Consider the following 20,779-nt stretch of genomic DNA (forward strand, 5'->3'; position numbering starts at 1 on the left):
TTTCAACAGCAAATTTTGAATTAATTCTTCAAGTGACATTTTTTGTAAGAAACATAGAAACATAGAAAATAGGTGCAGGAGTAGGCCATTCGGCCCTTCGAGCCTGCACCACCATTCAAGAAGATCATGGCTGATCATTCCCTCAGAACTCCTTTCCTGCTTTCTCTCCATACCCCTTGATCCCCTTAGCCGTAAGGACCATATCTAACTCCCTCTTGAATATACCCAATGAACTGGCATCAACAACTCTCTGTGGCAGGGAATTCCACAGGTTAACAACTCTCTGAGTGAAGAAGTTTCTCTTCACCTCAGTCCTAAATGGCCTATCCCTTATCCTAAGACTGTGTCCCCTGGTTCTGGACTTCCCCAACATCGGGAACATTCCACCCGCATCTAACCTGTCCCGTCCCGTCAGAATCTTATATGTTTCTATGAGATCTCCTCTCATCGTTCTAAACTCCAAAGTATAAAGGCCCAGTTGAAACAGCCTCTCCTCATATGTCAGTCCAGCCATCCCGGGAATCAGTCTGGTGAACCTTCACTGCACTTCCTCAATAGCAAGAACGTCCTTCATCAGATTAGGAGACCAAAACTGAACACAATATTCCAGGTGAGGCCTCACCAAGGCCCTGTACAACTGCAGTAAGACCTCCCTGCTCCTATACTCAAATCCGCTAGCTATGAAGGCCAACATACCATTTGCCTTCTTCACCACCTGCTCTACTTGTATGCCAACTTTCAGTGACTGATGAACCATGACACCCAGGTCTCGTTGCACCTCCCCTTTTCCTAATTTGCCGCCATTCAGATAATATTTTGTCTTTGCGTTTTCGCCCCCAAAGTGGATAACTTCACATTTATCCACATTATACTGCATCTGCCATGCATTTGCCCACTCACCTAACCTGTCCAAGTCACTTAGCGTCCCCCTCACATCTCACACCGCCACCCAGTTTAGTGTCGTCTGCAAACTTGGAGATATTACACCCAATTCTTTCATCTAAATCATTGATGTATATTGTAAAAAGCTGGGGTCCCAGCACTGAGTTCCTGCGGCACTCCACTAGTCACTGCCTGCCATTCTGAAAAGGACCCGTTTATCCCGACTCTCTGCTTCCTGTCTGCCAACCAGTTCTCTATCCACATCACTATATTACCCCCAATACCATGTGCTTTGATTTTGCACACTAATCTCTTGTGTGGGACCTTGTCAAAAGCCTTTTGAAAATCCAAATACACGACATCCACTGGTTCTCCCTTGTCCACTCTACTAGTTACATCCTCAAAAAACTCCAGAAGATTTGTCAAACATGATTTCCCTTTCATAAATCCATACTGACTTGGACCGATCATTCCAAATTCTAAAATCTTCTTGGAAAAACATAGCTTTTCCGTTTTTATTTGAATCACAAAGGCATCTCTATTCACTTCACAGTTATTGGTGCTGTTGTGTCAGTGGTATCTGTGTTACTGTTACCGCTTCGAGCATCTATTTCAGAATGTTGAGCAGTCGCACAGTATTTTCTGACTGTAATGAGGTGCTGGTTAATTGGTGAGTTGCTCTCTCTAATATCATGCTGAGGGTCGATAGCTGCTGTTGTCAGATTCTACAGAACAGAGTGAAGCATAATTCCTGGCAGTGTTTTAACTGACCCAATATCTCTGCGTCAGCAAAAAAAAAAGGTACATTCTTGTGACCAAAAGACAACACAACAAAAATTATCAGGTCACTAAAGAGCAGGTTCCTCATCATCTGCATAATGTTGTAAATCACGGTCAGGTATGAATAATCTTAACTAAGACCCATGCAAAAATTGCTTGAAACTGTAATGAGTTTTGAGATATTTCATTCATGTTTCGAGTTGGTATTAACCAAGAATAAAGCAACTGGCAAGCTATGATGGCATATTCACACTGTTGGGACACAGCATACGTATAATTCCCCCTTACTGCATCCACCTCTTTTCTGACTGGGGAATTGGAAAGGTCAATTTGAAAATGGGGGTGTGTGACATCCCATCCAGGGCTGAGGAGCATTGCATATTTTTTCTCCAATCGAGAACTATTGGCAAATATGGTAATTAGCCCCACCGCTACCACCAACACCAGAAAATATGGCAAACTTAATATTGAAATGGAATGTTCACCCACACACCAGCATGAAGAGTAACATGTAACATATGAACAGTGTCTCTGCCACTGAACTCAATATTGATCACCTCCAACACTGGTGCACTGTGGTTGCTGTATGCATGATACACTGCAACAACTCACCAAAATTATTTCAACAGCACTTGCCTTCCCTGTGACCTCTACTACCAAGAACAAGAGCAGCAATTCTATGGGAATACCATCACTTCTAAGTTACACATCATTCTGATTTGGACATACATCACCATATCGTTAACATCACTAGGTCAGTATGCCGGAATGCCCTCAATCATCGCAAAGACTGCACACTAGCATGTAGAGTAACATGTAACGTATGAACAGCTTTCAGGGATGGAAAACACATGCAGCCTTGCCAGTCTCACCCAAATCCCGAGAACAATATTTTATTTTAAATGTAGTGCATAAAGTTAGCTGCTGGTCATTGGGATATTTTACTTTTCATTTGCAATCACGGGTAAAAATTCCTCACTGTTGGTACACTGAGTCACACATCCAGTTTGAGCTACAGCTGACACAAGAACTAAAGAAGGCTTCTGACTAAACCACTTCTCCATGAGCAGAAATAGTTTCCTTCCTAAACTAGGAAGCCACCAGCTTTTCCCAAAAAGGGCAACAAAAGAGATACTCTGACTGGGAGAAGTGAATTGGGCTGCAAAGTACGTCATCCAAGCAGCCTCAATAGCAATAGCTATGATTCATTTAAAGCAAGGGTTATTTGTCCAAGTAGGTCCCAACTCAACTCAACGTTGGTGGTGCTGCGAGTTGTTCTTCCATAATCCTTTGTCAATTGTAATTTTCTTGATAACAAGCACTTCAGATTACAAAGAGCTAGGTATCTTGGATTCCCACAGTCAATCTTCTTGGATAGTTTGTGATAGAGGCCCTACCAATCTCATGGTCATTACTGATTACCGCAAGAATGTTCTTGTGCCCTAGGATGATTGTTAAACCCCTTTTCACCACATTTCACTACCATCTAAATCTTAGAATTGAAGGGTTCCCAAAAATTCCCATGAGTCCCTCTCCCAGAAAATTAAAGAAAAGCTCCTCTTGTACTGTTAAAATGAGCTTTGGATTTTTCAAGTGGAGATTTAAGTTTTAAAAGGAAAAAGGCAAAAGGGGGCCAACCTCATGGAACCCCCCCCCCCTCCCCCCAGTGTTTGGACTTTTTGAAAAGAGATTTCAAAATGGACCTAAATTACAGAAGCCTGAGATCCCCTAAACATCTATGGGAAGGAGCATATCAATTTTAAGATTCTACAACATTTTGGCTGCGAGAGAGTTTCCAAATACAGGAGGTGGGGCTAAACACTGTGAAGCAAATTCATGTATTAAGGATCCCAGACTGTCTGGGGGAACTATGCAGCATCAATTCACCCCCTAAGAGATAATCAAATTACCAGCCATTACCTAAACTACAGAACTCATCCAAATTATGCAAGAAGCCAATTACCCAATCAACCACTATGGAAATCATGGGCCCAACTAGATGGCCAGGAAACTGGACAAACCTAAAACAATGCAAAACCAGTGATAGCACATTATCACACCCTAATCGAGTTATTGCTGACTAGCCCACCAAAAACACTGACAAAGGAGACATTTGAAAATCAATGAACAGAACAGTTTAAACAAAGCCCAAGAACTGATTTGGCGTGAAGATAAAGAAGCCTGTTTTAGTATAATTGAAGGCCTGTTCTGGCAGTTAGGTGTGCTTCCAGAGACACTATTGAGGTAGCAGTCTCGTTGCATAAGGTTAACACCAGCCTCGAAAAGTGGGACCCTGAAACATCGGCAAAAGGAATCTCTAAAACCCAGAAGGACTGCACCACGACAGCAAACAGACTTTCAAAACGACTATCGGAAAGTTTTGGACCATCGCGACCAAACAGTCAACCGGAACCAACCCGACAAAACCGAAGAAAAACCGAAGATCTTTCCACTCTACAAGTTGGTCCTACACTACCAAGGGGTAAAACATGACCTAACGGAACTTTTAAGACTGCACTGACCAAGAAAAAGTGAATACTCACCTCACAAGTCCAATAGGCACCTTGCCGCATCAGCGGACTCAGCCCAACTGAAGAAGTGACGCAGGTTGAAGTCCCCAACGAATTCCGGGGTACAGACTACAGAACCCGAACAACTAAGGCGAATCCCAGAATTTGTAACAGGACTAGGACAACTAAGGCGAACCCCGGAACTGTCAAAAGGAAATTGGTGAGCATGGTCCCTGAAACCCCAGAGTTCTTACCTAGCTAGATAGTGGGTCTGGGAGGATGGGTTTCTCTTACTGTTCCGACCTGTTGATGTTCTTGTGTGTTTTCCCCTTCCAGGTTTAGTCCATAAGTATTTTGGGAGGTGGGAGGACTGTGTTCTTTTAATCTGTTATATGTGTTATGTGTTCTTCCCAAATATAGAGCATTTGAGTTGCCATTTCTCCCTATTTGTACCTGATTACTGTGATTATTAAAAACGTGCCTTTTTACTCTGTTTGAACACAATAAAACCAGTTTTGCATCCTACCCAAGTGAATCTGTCTCAGTTTCTCACAACCCCCAAGTCAGTCCACAGTCTAGAATCCAGGGTGTGGGGCGCCTCGAAAATGCCAAGGAATCAGAGAAACCTGACCAAAACACCCCCCACTAATAATCACTATCTTGAATTTTAGTTTTTCTACTTTTCAGCACCTTTCTGTTTCCTTTGCTCTTCATCCAGATTTCTCTCCCTGATTTGCTTCATCATGACTCAACACGTAATGTGGGCTGCACCTATTGAGAAGGATCGTGGTCAAACATGACTCACCTGGCCTGGACCGACTGCTGTAGCTTTGGAAGCCACCTTATTGAAGGTGAAAACGCTGGCATAGCTGCAATTGGCTGCACATAACTGCAGTTTATGACTGGATGTGGGTTAAATTGGTCAGCCCTCGTAAACAGGCAATGGGATCGTGATGCAGGATTAACCCGCGCCCATTGAGTGGTATGCAGGAAGCACGCCAATTTCATGCTTGTTGCTCATTATAATGATTTGTGTGTGCAGTCAGTGGTCCCCACACTGGCTGCACGCATCAGCAGGGAGCCGAATATCATTACTAACTTGCACTACTTAAATCTAGCCTGCACCTCTTGAAAGGAAGGTGCATTATGGCTGGAGCAGCTGCTGGAAGTCATTCTACAAATGAACCTGATCTGGGAAAGAGTAAAGAATGGCTGACTATGGGAGAGAGTGGGCACCAAGATTTTTGGACACTACACTGGAGATCTTGGTGGCAGAGATGGAGAGGAGGAGAGACATCCTGTATCCTCAGGGGGGCAAGAAGCCCTCCAGACACATGATGAGAAGGCAGTGGGAATGGATAGCCATGGAGGTCAATGACAGGATTATAGCCCCAAGAACCTGGATGCAGTGCTGGAAGAAGTTTAAAGACCTCACATGAGTGGTCAAAGTCAGTGAATGCATCTTCAAATGCCATATCTTACCAACTGCACTTCTAGCCTCAACCACTGGTCAATTCACCAGACCCACATCAGTCAGCTACCAACAAACTCTAGCAATCAGGACTCATACCCAACATTCATATGCTTCACTTCATCCTCACACTTGGCAGATATTCAACCATGACAGCCACATCACCCAAACAGATTGCACAACATTCACTGACAAACTTCCTTCTTTCTTGCAGGAGAAGTTGACACACAACCAGAGGCAGCAGCAACTAACTGGAGAGGGAGAGGCATGCCAGCATGGTCTAACCCCCATGGAGGAGATGGTGCTGGTCATTACTGGGAAGGGCCATTGCTGAAGTCGTGGCCACCAGCAGGTCCTCCTCCTCTCATCCCACTGCTCCCATTTCCTACAGTCTCTTCTAATTGAGAAGCTGCTGGAGGAATCCAGCTCCAAATTGTCAGTGCTTTGCACAGAGCTTGGAGCCCATTCTTTCCTCCAACATACCTGTGGAACCAACGATGAAGCAGCATTTAATGGCTGATGATTCTGCTTCCATTGCAGCACAAGCAGCATCCACTCAATGTCTATGTGTTACACTGGAAGCTCAGACTGCTGCCATCATGGCTCTGGAGTCTGTTGTTCAAAGGGGCTTCCAGGGTGTCACAGCACTCCTGGAATCTGTTCTCCAACAGATCTGCTCCCTATAAACCCACTGCAGATATGGCCTCCTGCTGAATCCTTCACCTCTGCTCCTCCTCCCTTTTCTAGAAGCGTGTCCTGCACTGTGTGGCCTTTGCTCATTCTCCTAGTCATGCTCAATCCCTACTGGGCCACCCATGTCTTCAAGCAACTAGTTTGTGCACAAGCCTTTAAGTCTGCAGCCAAACCATTCCCTGTAGACTATTAAAACTTTTAACAAGTATGGAAAAGTGCCCACAACGTGTAGAACTGCAGCAGCATCCAGAAGAAATAATCCAGCAACTAACCTGTAAGTATTGGATGATCCCTTTAAATAGCACTGTTGGGGGGGGGTTTCATGCCACTGAACACGAGTTCAGCTGTGGGAGGTTAAAAGAGCGCATACGCTGGAGTATCGAGCTTCAAAACGGCAGAGCTGGCTTCAATGACATCATGATCTTCCTGCTCTGCATGTTGCTGGCGGATGCTACGTTCATGTGTGCTAACCCCTTTACCAGAAGTGTATGTGCACCTGCCTTGGACATCAATTTGGAACCATAATGGGTCTTTGCAGCACCCAAAAAACAGGTACCACCAAGTCCAGTTTCACCCCCAATATGTTTTGCAGTGCTGCTATATCCAGGAGCACCACTGATGAACCATGCAATACACTACATACGATCTGCTACTTCCCTCTCACATTACAATAATGACAGTTCCTTATCCATAGTGGAAAAAAGCATCAATAGTTTTTTTCTACTCCTCCATTAACCACTTGATCCATTGACATGCTCCTTTTCACTTCTCTTCTGCCCCCAAGATATAGGGGACTTTTTCAACTCTCCCCACTAGGCGGGAATGGAGCGGTCAAGCAGTTAAAATGGAACGGCACCATTCCTGCCAATATCCGATATTCACACTGCTGGTTTTAGCAGCGGACGAGTCACCCGCCAAACTCTGGCGGAAGCGTGTGCTTCAATGCTAATTGGAGGTCGATGACGCCAATAGGATCCAATTTTAACCAGGGCCTGAGCAGGGAAGACGTCGAGGCTTTCCAGCTAAACAAAATCAAGTCTGCAACTGGCCCTTCAAGTATGTAAAACTTTCCTTTGTGGGACCAGGAGGAGCAAGAGTCCCTTGGGATATTTTACTACTTTAAAGGCATTATATAACTGCAAGTTGTTGTTGTTATCTGTAGTATAGTTTTTGGCATGGCCATTCTACTAGTGATCTTGTTATCTGCATTATACAACTCTGCTCTTGAAGACTTTGGTGAATCACATGTCATTACCTGGAAAATTGCCCAAACCTTTTGCATGTCTTCACTGCACACAACCTTACTCCTTGCACACTATGTCTTGATCTCAATCATGCCCTTCAATGGAATGATTCATATCTTGTTCTCTCAGTTCTTAAAATAACATATTCATGTTTCTTGCAATTCTAACCAATTGTTTATCTTTGATGGTTCCACACTTAGCCATTCTTCATCCAAAGAAAGAAAAAACTTGCATTCATATAGAATCTTTCCCATAGCCTGAGAACATTCTAAAGCACTTCCCAGCTAATGAATTACTTTTGAAGTGCAGTCACTTTGTTATATAGGCAAATGCAGCAGACATTCTGTGCACAGCAAGGTGACACAAACAACAATAAGGTTATTTAAAACTCATCTATTTTGATACTGCTTGAGGGATAATTTTTTTTCCAGAGCACTCTGAGAACTCTCCTGCTCTTCGTCAAGTAATGCCACAGTATATTTATATCCAAATGAGAAAGCAGACATGACCTCATCTGAAAGACAGAAATTCCCACTATGCAGTATTCCCCAGTCAGCCTACATTATGTTCTCAGGTCTTGGGTTCAGCAAGCTTCTATGAACATTTTTAATTGTTCAATCTCTACTAACTTAAAATGGAATTCCACATATCCGCCATCATTAAGGCCGCCTCAAAAAACCTCAGTTTCCTCTCTTATACCAACATTTGCCCCTCCATAACCTAACTCTATAAATCCCAAGTCCATCCAGGACTTGAATAATGGTGCCACATTTGTGCAGAATTCTATAGAAGTTATCTTGTACCCCAGGACAGGATATTTAAAAAAAACATCTTGTTGTCCAATATAATCACATCTAGCCTACATGATCTCTCTCTCTCAACTTTTCTCATCACGCTCTTCATTTTATCAATAATGCTATGGTCATTATCCCTATGAATTTCCTTTATTGTTCCTCCTGTGCTACAAATAGGCCACCAACATGATCTTCCTCCTGCCGACATCCTTATTGAATCAAAACTAACTGTGCAGTATGCTACTCATAACAAACTCACTCAAACTCCTACTTCTTCTTAGTACCTCAAACCTGTGACATTCCCTTAATCTTTCATTCCTCCCGCAGCTTCAGGCTTTAGAAACCCATGCTTGTGACATCTAATTACTTTACTATTTCCTGAATTAACTCGTCTTCCCCTTTACTATTTTCAGTGCTGACAGTGTCTGGACAATGGGCCTTGTGCTTTCATTTTGGATTTTCAATAATATACATTTTTAAATTAATATAATAAAGCAAAAGGAACAGACAGTAAAAAACGTCTATTGGCAATTATTCCAAATAAATTCAACAATGAATTTGCTGCTTGACTAACATTCAATTCAAGACTGCTGATATAAATATATTTTGAGGTGACAGAGAATGTTAGAGGTATTTTTGTAATGAAAGTTAAACTAGGCTAATACTAATCTAATTTTAGGGTTGAGAATTTTCTACTAACTATATCTACCTTTTGGCCATTTTGTGAAGCAGCAACATGGAATGAACAAGTTGATATCTTCTGTTATTCTTTTTCCAAAACAGCATTTTTACCTACATCAAATATTTTTTCTCAGCTCATCTCTCCCACATTCCCATCCAGTCTTTCCTAATTCAGTCAGGACTTAACCCTGGCTAAAAGGACTTGTCAGGTCTACTATATGATTGGCTGAGAAGAAGTATGCTTATTTAAGTAGGACAATTCCTGCCAGTACCCTTCTCCCGATCTCTCTCTTTCTTTCCATCCCTTATCCCTTCATTGCTGCACAATACACCCTCTAGTGGCCCAGGAGTGAACTAACAAATCTTGCCCACGAAGAACATGTTAGTTTGAATACCAGTCAACCCAGCGATTTGAATTTAGGACCCTGTGGATGTCCATTAGTCCATATTATGTGTCAATATTATAGGCAGCTGGGATTACTTGATTCTTTTATGACAGAACATTTTGGAATGTTCTGGTCCTATTCTCCTTTCTGTTACCTAACAATTCAGAGAAAATTAAATCCATATGTTACATTGCAAATTTAGGTTTTATTTTACCAATCATACAAATTAAGTTTAAAGACAAGATTATAGAACCAGTTGGAACAAAATATAAAGCAAACTTCTCGCATAATTCTAGTGTTCAGTTCAAGAAGACAGAGTTAACTCAAAATGTCTAACAAAAAGCTAAACAATGTCTTTATTAAAAAGGCTTGTAAAACTAAATGTTTTGGTTAAGAAAGCTGGTATGATTATACTTTTTCTCAGTTGTGCAATATAACCTTCTTCATATTTAAAGTGACATTTTACAGTATTCAGCAGGCAGTCAGAGGAAAATCTTAGCACAGCCAAACTATATAATATAGAGCAATCATAAGATTTAAGCAAAGTACAGGATAGAAAAAAAGCAAATAAATTCCTAAACTGAATTATTTGTTGTAAATCTAATGAAATGATCAAGCATGTCGTAATACAAATCACCAGGATAATGACCATCTGTGATGCTAAACGTGAAATATTGAATTACTTGTAAAAGGATGGCACACAGATGCTTAATATATAGCAAGTTATTTGATAATATGCCTTGGACACGTGGTGTGTTCTCACAATATTAATTCCCAACAAAATGCCAATACACTGTGAAACTATGAAAGGCAATTAGTGGCTTTCTGTCATTAGCTTTACAAGGTATTCATGTTAACACTTCCACCTTCCCATTTCATTGTCCTTTTGTTACTTCGATATAATCCCTTTCTTTTATCACCCAAAAAGAATCAATTTCACCATAACTCATGACATTCCAAGCACTATCCTTCTCTCCAACTATATTTTTAAATCTAGACAAATAAATCATATTTTAAAAGGCAGCAGAAGTTCTTTCAGTGAAATAGTTTAAAGAATACCAGAATGGGTTAAAACCTGAACTGAGCAGAGCTGGGGTAGAATCAGCCTGACGAACAAAAAAAATACAAGGAATATTCTCTGTAAACATCCTCATTACAGCTGATCCTGCCCAGGCACAACAATCAACATAAACAAGGGAATGGGACAGACCTAGGGAATTTTATTCGCTCAGCCGGGTCATTAGTTTGGTTGTGACTTATATTCATGTGCTTGACAAATAAATAAAGGCTTTAAATCTGTAGCAACCTTATTTTGAATATATTAAAAATGACTATCAGTTTCTTTGTTCAAAATCCTGCTAAAAGCAATTTTTATCAAGATACCTTTCTGTTAACTGGTTAATTATTTTAATGTCAATATTTTAATTGTTGCCTTATTCGATTACCAGCTGAATAATCAGAGAGTGATCATTGTTAAAATGTATAAAGCAAAAATAATCGTCTTTATATACCTAACATCCTATACAAAACAGTAGTTATCTTAATGGTTTGGAAGCGGAATTACAGATGCAGGCAAAGTAATAATACAGAACTATTATTTATTTAAGTAATAGGAACATAGCTAATATCTTGCATACATTTCAGGGCAATGGAGCTTATATTGAGATACTTATCAAGAACATCTCAACATTGGTCCACTTGTGATTACAGTGCTATAGATATTCTACAGACAACATGAAAGACTGCATATCTCACTGAAACATGGGGGACGGACACACACACAATATTATAGGAAGCACAATATGCAGCATGCATGACAAAGAGCACAAAAATCACATGTATTTCATCAAGGGCTTTTGTTTTTACACATTATCCACAAGTTAACACTTAGAACAGGCAAACTATAAATCAAAAATTCAATGACATCAATATTTCAATTAAAAATCTGACAGCATTCACCAACCTCTTACTGGAAATATCTTTCAATTCAATACACTGAATTAAAAATTTTAAAGACAAGATATACGAATGTTGAATCACAGAACTAATGTCTTGGGGTTTGTGAAATAACGTGGAAAATGAAATTAATGAGAAACAGCTCTTATTGAAAATACCCACTTCACATTTCTTAAGCTTTTGCTTTGTCATTCAAGAAGAGTGTCTAATAACAACGATCAAATTAGATTCTAATGTCTAATCATCCAAACAGGGTTAACCTGTGCAAGTATGCAAAGGTTAAGCATAAGATCTGTTTTGTCACCTCAGTAGTGACATGGGATGATGGTTTAAATGAGGCATGGAATGAAGGGAAAATGAAGAAGGATGAACCTGTATATTCAAATCAACAGCTGTAGGTTTCACTGAAGAAAGCAAGCCACTGTTTTATCTGCCGTTAAACTAAGACCATGGGAACAGTTTGATTGAGATACTGCTTAAATTATGTATGCTCCCTCTTTCATTCCATTTCATTTAAAATTGCACAAACAAAATAGCCATTGGTTTTCTGTTTCTTTGGAATAATATTGGTTGTGGTTTATTGCTTGACCAATATTTTTAGTTGACAATTTAAGAGCAGGAAACAAATAATGAAGCTCCAACAATCATAAAGTGCACATAGATCAAAGATTACAGATTGAGGCACTCTTAGTTCACCTTGGCCCTGGGTTTTAACCATTACTGCTGTTGTAACTAATATAACTGACTTGAATAGGTAGCCATGGCAACAGTTTGAAGTTAATCACAGAACAATTCGGTATTGCATCATAAAACTATATTCCTAAATAAGCCATTAAAAATAAATATAAGTTGTTGAGACTTCCATTAGTACAAATTTAAAATAGGAACATGTAGGCAATATTAACTACATTCATAAATTAGAAACAAAGGACAGATTATGAATAATTTTAAGTGTTCTTTCATTTTTTTTGTATATTCATTATTTTCTTTAAACACAGATCAGTATACTATAGTGTCCAAAGCTTTAACTGATTTTGAAGTATCCTTTCAATTAAAACAATTAAATATTGTGGTTTAAGAAAACACACAGCGTTTTTTCTTACAGTATCTTAACAATGAGGTTATCTTACTGGCAATAGCAAGACTCATCTTAACTACGCAAGGCTTCAAGTGTAGACTATGCACTAAAATGACAGAAAAATTAAGAATTAGAAGGTAAATAAAAAGCAAAGACCCACCATGTCCTCTTTGCAGTGAGGCAGGCGACCTGTATATAGCAATAGGCACTGAATGGTGTTTGCTGCCATGAAAATGGTGAATTTGGTGAGCTCCACCTAAGCTTGAAGCACTCCATGACACTCCAAAAAAACAGCTGAAAGTCAAAAGAACTATCCAAAATGTCAAATGAATACAGGTTGTGATAGTTTCAATGCTGGACTTCACTGTTGCTCTCGGGTTCATGATGCTCCCTGAGAAAAAGATTTGCATCCCCCATGTAACAAATGTCACAACTGTACACAGCCCATTATTTCAAGTCTGCCTCACAGTTTTCTATTCCTGCTGTCCTCTTCTACTAGGAAATCCACAGCATACTTTAAAAATCCAGTCAGTGCAGTGTGTCTGTTCTCAGCTAGAAAAGCATAACTACCTGCATTTCCAGCAGTAGCTACCAGGTTCCTTTATGTTAATACTCCAATAGATCCAGGACTGAGACTGCTGAGGTTTTTTCTCCCTACATAAGGCACATCATCATCCTCCACTGGGTATTCAACATCATTTAAATTTTACAGGATGGCACTTCACAATGCTGTAAGGGAAATTTAAATGCTTCCTCAATCCAGTTACAGCCTGGAAAAAATGTAACACACAGAACAGCACTGTGTCTGACCAAAGCCACCCAAGAAATAGCCTGCTCTCCAATCCGAATACAGTAGTCAGGGTAGTGAGAATAATGCCAGAGGATATTCCTCACCGAATTGTGTACACTTATGAAAGGACCTGGAACAGACCATGCTGGTGAGAAGGCTATGCAAATCTGCAGTCTCAAAACAGCAAATCGCTGAAGCTTGGATGCATTGCAGAGGAAGAGCCTATTTTAAAATAGGGATACTGAAATATGCTGGGATATTCAACACTATCTTTATTTTAAAAAAAAGCTACGGCATGCAAAGTCGATAGCAAAAATACACTGACAGAAACTTAAAATGTTCACTTAGAATAATATTGCTTTTTATATTGCACAGTCAGTTAATGAAATAAATTCCCAATCTCCCCCCGGAAGATAGTTCAGAGGTTCCACTATCCTCAGTTAGTTCTTTACATTTTTTAAACGAAGGCAGGCACTGTTGTGATTGGTCAGAAACCTCCCCGTACGATCCACCAGGTGCTCCATCCAAAGCGACGAAATATGCCTCGACACAAACTACTCATCCATCATTTTTGATGACCTTCTAATTGCACAGTTATTTCCACAAACACCCCTCTCCCTTTCACTGAGAGATATTCAAGTGCACAGTCCTATAACAGAGAGGGAGACAATGTTGGAGATAAAAGGGGAAAGTTCTATGAAAGGTACTTCCTTCTGAAAATCAGAAATTCTGTTCACCAGCATTTCTCAAAAATCTCTTTTTATTGTTTTGGTTTTTTTTCAAAACTGTTCCTGCTGAACTAAATCTCCCCCGAGAAAGATGTGTTTATCTTGACAGGTGTTTGCGAGATCAGCAGCATCTCAAAGGCATTGTTATTCATTGCTTTGATGTACAATAGAAAACATTAAATCTGTAAATTAATGTACATACCGTATTGCATTCTAAATAAAATTAAAGCAAGAAAGTGCACTAGATTAACGTATTAATGTCTTTGCAATACTGCATGTATGTTGAATTTGATACATTCGTTGTCGATGTGCCAGAATCACTTCTCCATCATGTGCAACTCAAGCAAAACTAAATGTCACATGAGGATTGAACATGAAATCAACTTTATTTCTCAGTCCATAATCTTCGAAATGAAATCTGTTCCTCAGTAACTAAGCTTAACTTGGTGACTATTTCAATCAATTCTTTTAAGCAATGCTACCCAAATCCATACAAAACACAATAGCGTGGCAAGGGCCCTGTTGGGAATTTACTTATAAATGAGCTCTGGGACTAATGTTATTAAAAATACAGATCGACCATCTCTGCACTGAAACAGGCTACAAATGTACACTTTTGAGTCTGATTTTTTTTAAACTGAACAGGTATTCCATCTGCTGTAGCACTTGTGGATGCCTCCCTGAGATTGAGATATCATTTCACCATCCAGCAATTTTTAAAATTTACTTCAACATCAGTAAAAGACTATTGCCAGATGAGTCGAGCATCTTGCTAATGTCTTCTTAAACTGTGAATGAGGCTGGCATGAGTACATGGTTATGAATCGAGAATACAATAAAGTTCTACTAAGGGAGGAGTGAGACCTAATAGTTGCTTTCTTCTGTACTGTTGAGACCAAATTTTATTGGATTTTATTAATGAAGAATTTTTCTTCATTTATCATGTACAAAATTCTTATTGAATCCAAATAGCTGATTTGGATAGATCATACAACAAAAAACATTAAACACTTTCTCACTCTGCCTTTTGAGAGTTAGCCATCAATATTATAAGATACCGAAGCCTCAGTTTAATCACCTATTAAATATATGACATGGGGATTATGACATTCGCTTAGATGTTTACTGTCTGTGAACTAAGTTCTACTTGGCGTAATTATGTTTCCCCCTCCTCCAACTTGGCTTCAGAGAATCTACATTCTTTCTTCACCATTTTAGTTTGTGCTGAAGGCGCTACCAAAATAAATTAACTACATTACTTCAACCCGCTGATCACAGGAACAGAGTCTCCAACCACCTCCAACTCAACTAACAAACAACAAATGGATGAGCATAGCACATCTTCTGGATCCTTATGGCCTAGTGCAAATTACCGAGGAAGCTAACAGGTTTTTTTTTTTCTTCATTGACAAGAGCCAAAAAGGAGAAGTAAAAATAAAACTTGATTATTACTGCAAATGTTACAGGTGGCAGGGGAGAAAGGTGGGTGGTTGCGGACTAAATAATGTTGAGAAAATGGATTGCAGTGCATGGAGGAGAAGGAAGTAGGTGCCAAATGAAGGGAGGAATAATTTAAAGAGCGATGGAGGCTGATCGTGGTACAGACAATTCCCCACTGAGTGCTGTGAGGCACTGGTTCATCATATCTGCTACTGTTTAATGATTGGCTGCTGGAAAAAGACTGAATAAATCCCCAGGTGTTATGTGTCTCAAAATCTTTTAAATTCTCTCTATCCAACTCCAAAAGTTATTTTAAACTTAATATTTCTATTTTTAAGCTGTCTGCAGCACAATTGATTTGTCTGCTGAGACAATAGTTGACATGAGGTGCAAGTAGTACTTCTGGCTAAAAGGAAAATAAAGTAATAATGCTTGTAACACTTGTACATTAATATAAATAATAATACTTCTAATACCTATACTCAACACAGAGAGAAAATGGATTCAATGTTCATGATTCAGTTAGTTTTTTATTTTAGTAACACAGCTGAAGTAATACTTCAATTTTAACAATCAATTCAAACAATAAGAAAGGTAGCAGGTGATTTTAGAGGGTATACACAATGCCTGAACATAGAGTGTTAATGAATTTCTGAGTTCTTTCCTGATCTGTTTGATGGATATTGGAGGACCTGGTTTTTGAGTCCTCTGCTGGCCACAAATTAGCTTTTCACTCACACACAAAAAGCGAACAAGAGGCTATCAAAGTATTTGTTTTAGAGACTTCACAATGAACCCACTTAAACAGATAGATGTTTGCAATATTCAGATCAATCAATACTTTGAAAACAAATTGCAGTTGTTGTAAAACTGCTGTTACCATGGTTTGCAGGCTGGCATAGACTTGCCGCAGCCTGATTCTTGTGAAATAATAAAAGCATTCATAAAAGGACACCCATCCGCAAGGCAGAAAATTAAAAATTAAATTAAATTCAATAAATTTCACAACCTCCTCTTTGTTGGAACAAAATGGGACATTTTGTGTCTCCGTACAGTGGAAGCGATATTTTCAGCAAAGTTACCACGTCAAATCACGATGCTGAGAAACATAAATCAAAGGGGCCGAAATTGCCCCTTATTTGCACCCTGTTAGCGCCACTGGAAGACACTAATGGGGCACAATTGCCTTTTTGTTTGGGGGTGGGCGGTGGTGGCACCTGGGGCAAAATTACCACCGAGATTTTGGGGGTATTTTGGAGTTTGCGCCATGGACTGCGATTTGCACCCCGGGCCGGCGCACATCCGGCAATGACGTCGTCGCCAGGCACGCCAACCCCTTTGTGCCCCATGGGAGAAATTGACCCGTGGGATGCGAGGCTTTGCATGGGGCGACGGCACCAACCCGGGGTGCCCTTAAAGGGGAGGCCGTGTTGCATCCCGGCCTGGCCTTTATTTTTGTCAGCCAACTTCTCTGTCGGCCCAACAATGGCGACCCTCATCGCAACCAGGCCGCCATCATGCAGCCCGGCACGTCTCTTTGCGTGGTGGGCCGTTGGCCTGGTCGTGATTGTGCCTGGTGGCCCTGTGGTGGCCACCAAAAGGCCATGCAGAGTCCGCAGTGGCCCTCTTTAAATGAAAGGGAGGGGCGTTGTGGTGCATCAATGCTATGCAGAGCAGCTGTGTAGCGCTGACATCTCAGGAGCACTCCTCAAACAGTGGAGGGCCTGACACAACGCTCCACCTTGTTTGAGGGATGCAACGGACAATTCCATGCCAGGGGCGGGACTTCCGCCCCGGGCGTTAACTGACCAGGGCCCATAAGGTTACTGCCCCCGAATGGGCCGCGGGGAAACGTTTTTGTCCTTTGGAACAAAATAGTGAACTCCGCATTAACTTTGCATCAGCATAAATTCTGAGAATACAATCAGGTCTACATTCTTCAGTTGGGGTTACACGACATACTATTTAACACTGACCAAAGAAATTGCAAAACTTCAGGTTTTTACAAGCCCTTTCCAAATTCATGCGAAAACCATAAACAGCCCAGTGTAAATATTAACAGATTTTGAAAACAGTTGCTACAACATTACATTAGTCAACTGTTTAAAAGATATTTCAATACCACTTCTACCAGAGTAGAAACTCTGACCAGATTAAAGCTGGGAGCCACCATCAGAATCCACTGTATTTTCCTACACTAGCCCAGTGAAGCATGGTGACCTCCCCCGCATATGATGCCACTTGGTGCAGACCGAAATAATGTAGCATTGTACAGGCAAGATTCTGGTAAATACACAGTGCTTTGTATTCACATTCCAGAACAATGCCACGGTGAGCAGGCAGAGGAGATGTAATCCAAGTAAAATTAAGTTGCAAACCCTTCATTTTATCACTTGAAATTGGCCCCGAACACAATGGAGAAAGGTAATTAAGCCCATTCAAACACTTGTATAGAAAGTGGTAATTAAAAATACCGCAGCTATTTTATTTGAATTAATCCTAATAATGATGAGCTAAGTACATAATTTTTAGAAACATCATACTATTATGTATTTGAAATTTTAGAAGTTGTGTGGGCTTGTGGCAAGAATGGCAACTAGATTTGCTCTTCAACAGCAATAGCAACTTACATTTATATCGTGCATTTAACATGGCAAAATATCCTAAGGTGCTTAAGAGCGATACCACTAAAAAATGTTTTGACAATGAGTTACTGAAGGAGATTCCAGGACAGATGACCAAAAGCTAGGTCAAAGTGATAGGAAGCAAGGAGCATCTTAGAAGAGAGGAGTTCTGAGGCAACATGTTGCATCTGCATTGAAAATGAGGCACGTCTTCCTACTGGGAACATGGGGTCTATTTTGAATTTCAGGTGACCGACCAGCAGAGTGCACTCCATCAACTTTTACCAACTGACATAACACAAATGAATTGGTGACTAGTGTGTTAATAATCATGTATCCTTGCCAGCAAAACCATGTTTCGTTTCGAGGGTGGGGTGGGAGGTGACATAGTGCGCTCCAATGTTCCCTCTAATTTTTTTTTTGTGCGCCATCCCTTCAAATTTGTTGCGCGGTATCTTCCAGTGCTAACAGCTTGAGAGCGGGGTGTGTGTGGGAACTCCCAATTAATGCACAAGTGCGCACCCGTGCAACTTGGGGGAAATATAGAAACATAGCAACATAGACAATAGGTGCAGGAGTAGGCCATTCGGCCCTTCGAGCCTGCACCAGCATTCAATAAGATCATGGCCGATCATTCCCTCAGTAGTCCTTTCCTGCTTTCTCTCCATAACCCTTAATCACTTTAGCCGTAAGGGCCATATCGAACTCCCTCTTGAATATATCCAATGAACTGGCATCAACAACTCTCTGCGGCAGGGAATTCCACAGGTTAACAATTCTCTGAGTGAAGAAGTTTCTCCTTATCTCAGTCCTAAATGGCCTACCCCTTATCCTAAGACTTTGTCCCTAGGTTCTGGACTTCCCTAACATCGGGAACATTCTTCCCGCATCTAACCTGTCCCGTCCCGTCAGAATCTTATACGTTTCTATGAGATCCCCTCTCATCCTTCTAAACTCCAATGTATAAAGGCCCAGTTGATCCAGTCTCTACTCATATATCAGTCGAGCCATCCCTGGAATCAGTCTGGTGAAACTTCGCTGCACTCCCTCAATAGCAAGAACGTCCTTCCTCAGATTAGGAGACGAAAACTGAACACAATATTCCAGATGAGGCCTCACCAAGGCCCTGTACAACTGCAGTAAGACCTCCCTGCTCCTATACTCAAATCCCCTAGCTATGAAGGCCAACATACCATTTGCCTTCTTCACCGCCTGCTGTACCTACATGCCAACTTTCAATGACTGATGAACCATGACACCCAGGTCTCGTTGCACCTCCCCTTTTCCTAATCTGCCGCCATTCAGATAATATTCTGCCTTCGTGTTTTTGCCCCCCAAAATGGATAACCTCACATTTATCCACATTATACTGCATCTGCCATGCATTTGCCCACTCACCTAACCTGTCGAAGTCACCCTGCAGCCTCTTAGCGTCCTCCTCACAGCTCACATAGCCACCCAGTTTAGTGTCATCTGCAAACTTGGAGATATTACAATTAATTCCTTCATCTAAATCGTTAATGTATATTGTAAAGAGCTGGGGTCCCAGCACTGAGCCCTGCTAGTCCAGCTAGTCACTGCCTCCCATTCTGAAAAGGACTCGTTTATCCCGACACTCTGCTTCCTGTCTGCCAACCAGTTCTCTATCCACGTCAGTACATTACCCCCAATACCATGTGCTTTGATTTTGCACACCAATCTCTTGTGCGGGACCTTGTCAAAAGCCTTTTGAAATTCCAAATACACCACATCCACTGGTTCTCCCTTGTCCACTCTGCTAGTTACATCCTCAAAAAATTCCAGAAGATTCGTCAAGCATGATTTCCCTTTCATAAATCCATGCTGACTTGGACCGATCCTGTCACTGCTTTCCAAATACGCTGCTATTTCATCCTTCATGATTGATTCCAACATTTTCCCCACCACTGATGTCAGGCTAACCGGTCTATAATTACCCATTTTCTCTCTCCCTCCTTTTTTAAAAAGTGGTGTTACATTAGCTACCCTCCAGTCCATAGGAACTGATCCAGAGTCGATAGACTGTTGGAAAATGATCACCAATGCATCCACTATTTTTAGGGCCACTTCCTGAAGTACTCTGGGATGCAGACTCTCAGGCCCCGGGGATTTATCGGCCTTCAATCCCATCAATTTCCCTCACACAATTTCCCGCTTTATAAGGATAGCCTTCAGTTCCTCCTTCTCACGAGACCCACTGTTCCCTAGTATATTCGGAAGGTTATTTGTGTCTTCCTTTGTGACAACAGAACTGAAGTATTTGTTCAATTGGTCTGCCATTTCTTTGTTCCCCATTATAAATTCACCTGAATCCGACTGCAAGGGACCTATGTTTGTCTTTACTAATCTTTTTCTCTTCACATATTTATAGAAGCTTTTGCAGTCAGTTTTTATGTTCCCTGCAAGCTTCTACTCGTACTCTATTTTCCCCCTCTTAATTAAACCCTTTGTCCTCCTCTGTTGAATTCTAAATTTCTCCCAGTCCTCAGGTTTGTTGCTTTTTCTGGCCAATTTATATGCCTCTTCCTTGGTTTTAACACTATCCTTAATTTCCCTTGTTAGCCACGGTTGAGCCAACCTTCCCCGTTTTATTTTTACTCTAGACAGGGATGTACAATTGCTGAAATTCATCCATGTGATCTTTAAATGTTTGCCATTGCTTATCCACCGTCAACCCTTTAAGTATCCTTTGCCAGTCTATTCT

The 20,779-nt window shown here is 40.8% G+C and overlaps 1 protein-coding gene across 2 annotated transcripts in view; it reads right to left on the reverse strand.

Moving 5' to 3' along the window:
• LOC139273124 (neurexin-1-like) overlaps positions 1-20,779 on the reverse strand; it is a 2,375,046-nt gene that overhangs the window by 761,005 nt on the left and 1,593,262 nt on the right. The window contains exon 1 of one of the 2 annotated variants that reach the window (XM_070889538.1): positions 12,636-13,385. The exons of the other annotated variant lie outside the window; for it this stretch is intronic. Coding sequence (XP_070745639.1) covers positions 12,636-12,885 — 250 coding nt within the window. The 5' untranslated portion in view covers positions 12,886-13,385. Of the gene's footprint in view, positions 1-12,635; positions 13,386-20,779 lie in introns of those variants that run through there. 2 annotated transcript variants of the gene reach the window in all.

The sequence above is a fragment of the Pristiophorus japonicus genome, chromosome 9 (genome assembly GCF_044704955.1).
Source record: "Pristiophorus japonicus isolate sPriJap1 chromosome 9, sPriJap1.hap1, whole genome shotgun sequence".
Lineage (NCBI taxonomy): Eukaryota > Metazoa > Chordata > Chondrichthyes > Pristiophoridae > Pristiophorus > Pristiophorus japonicus.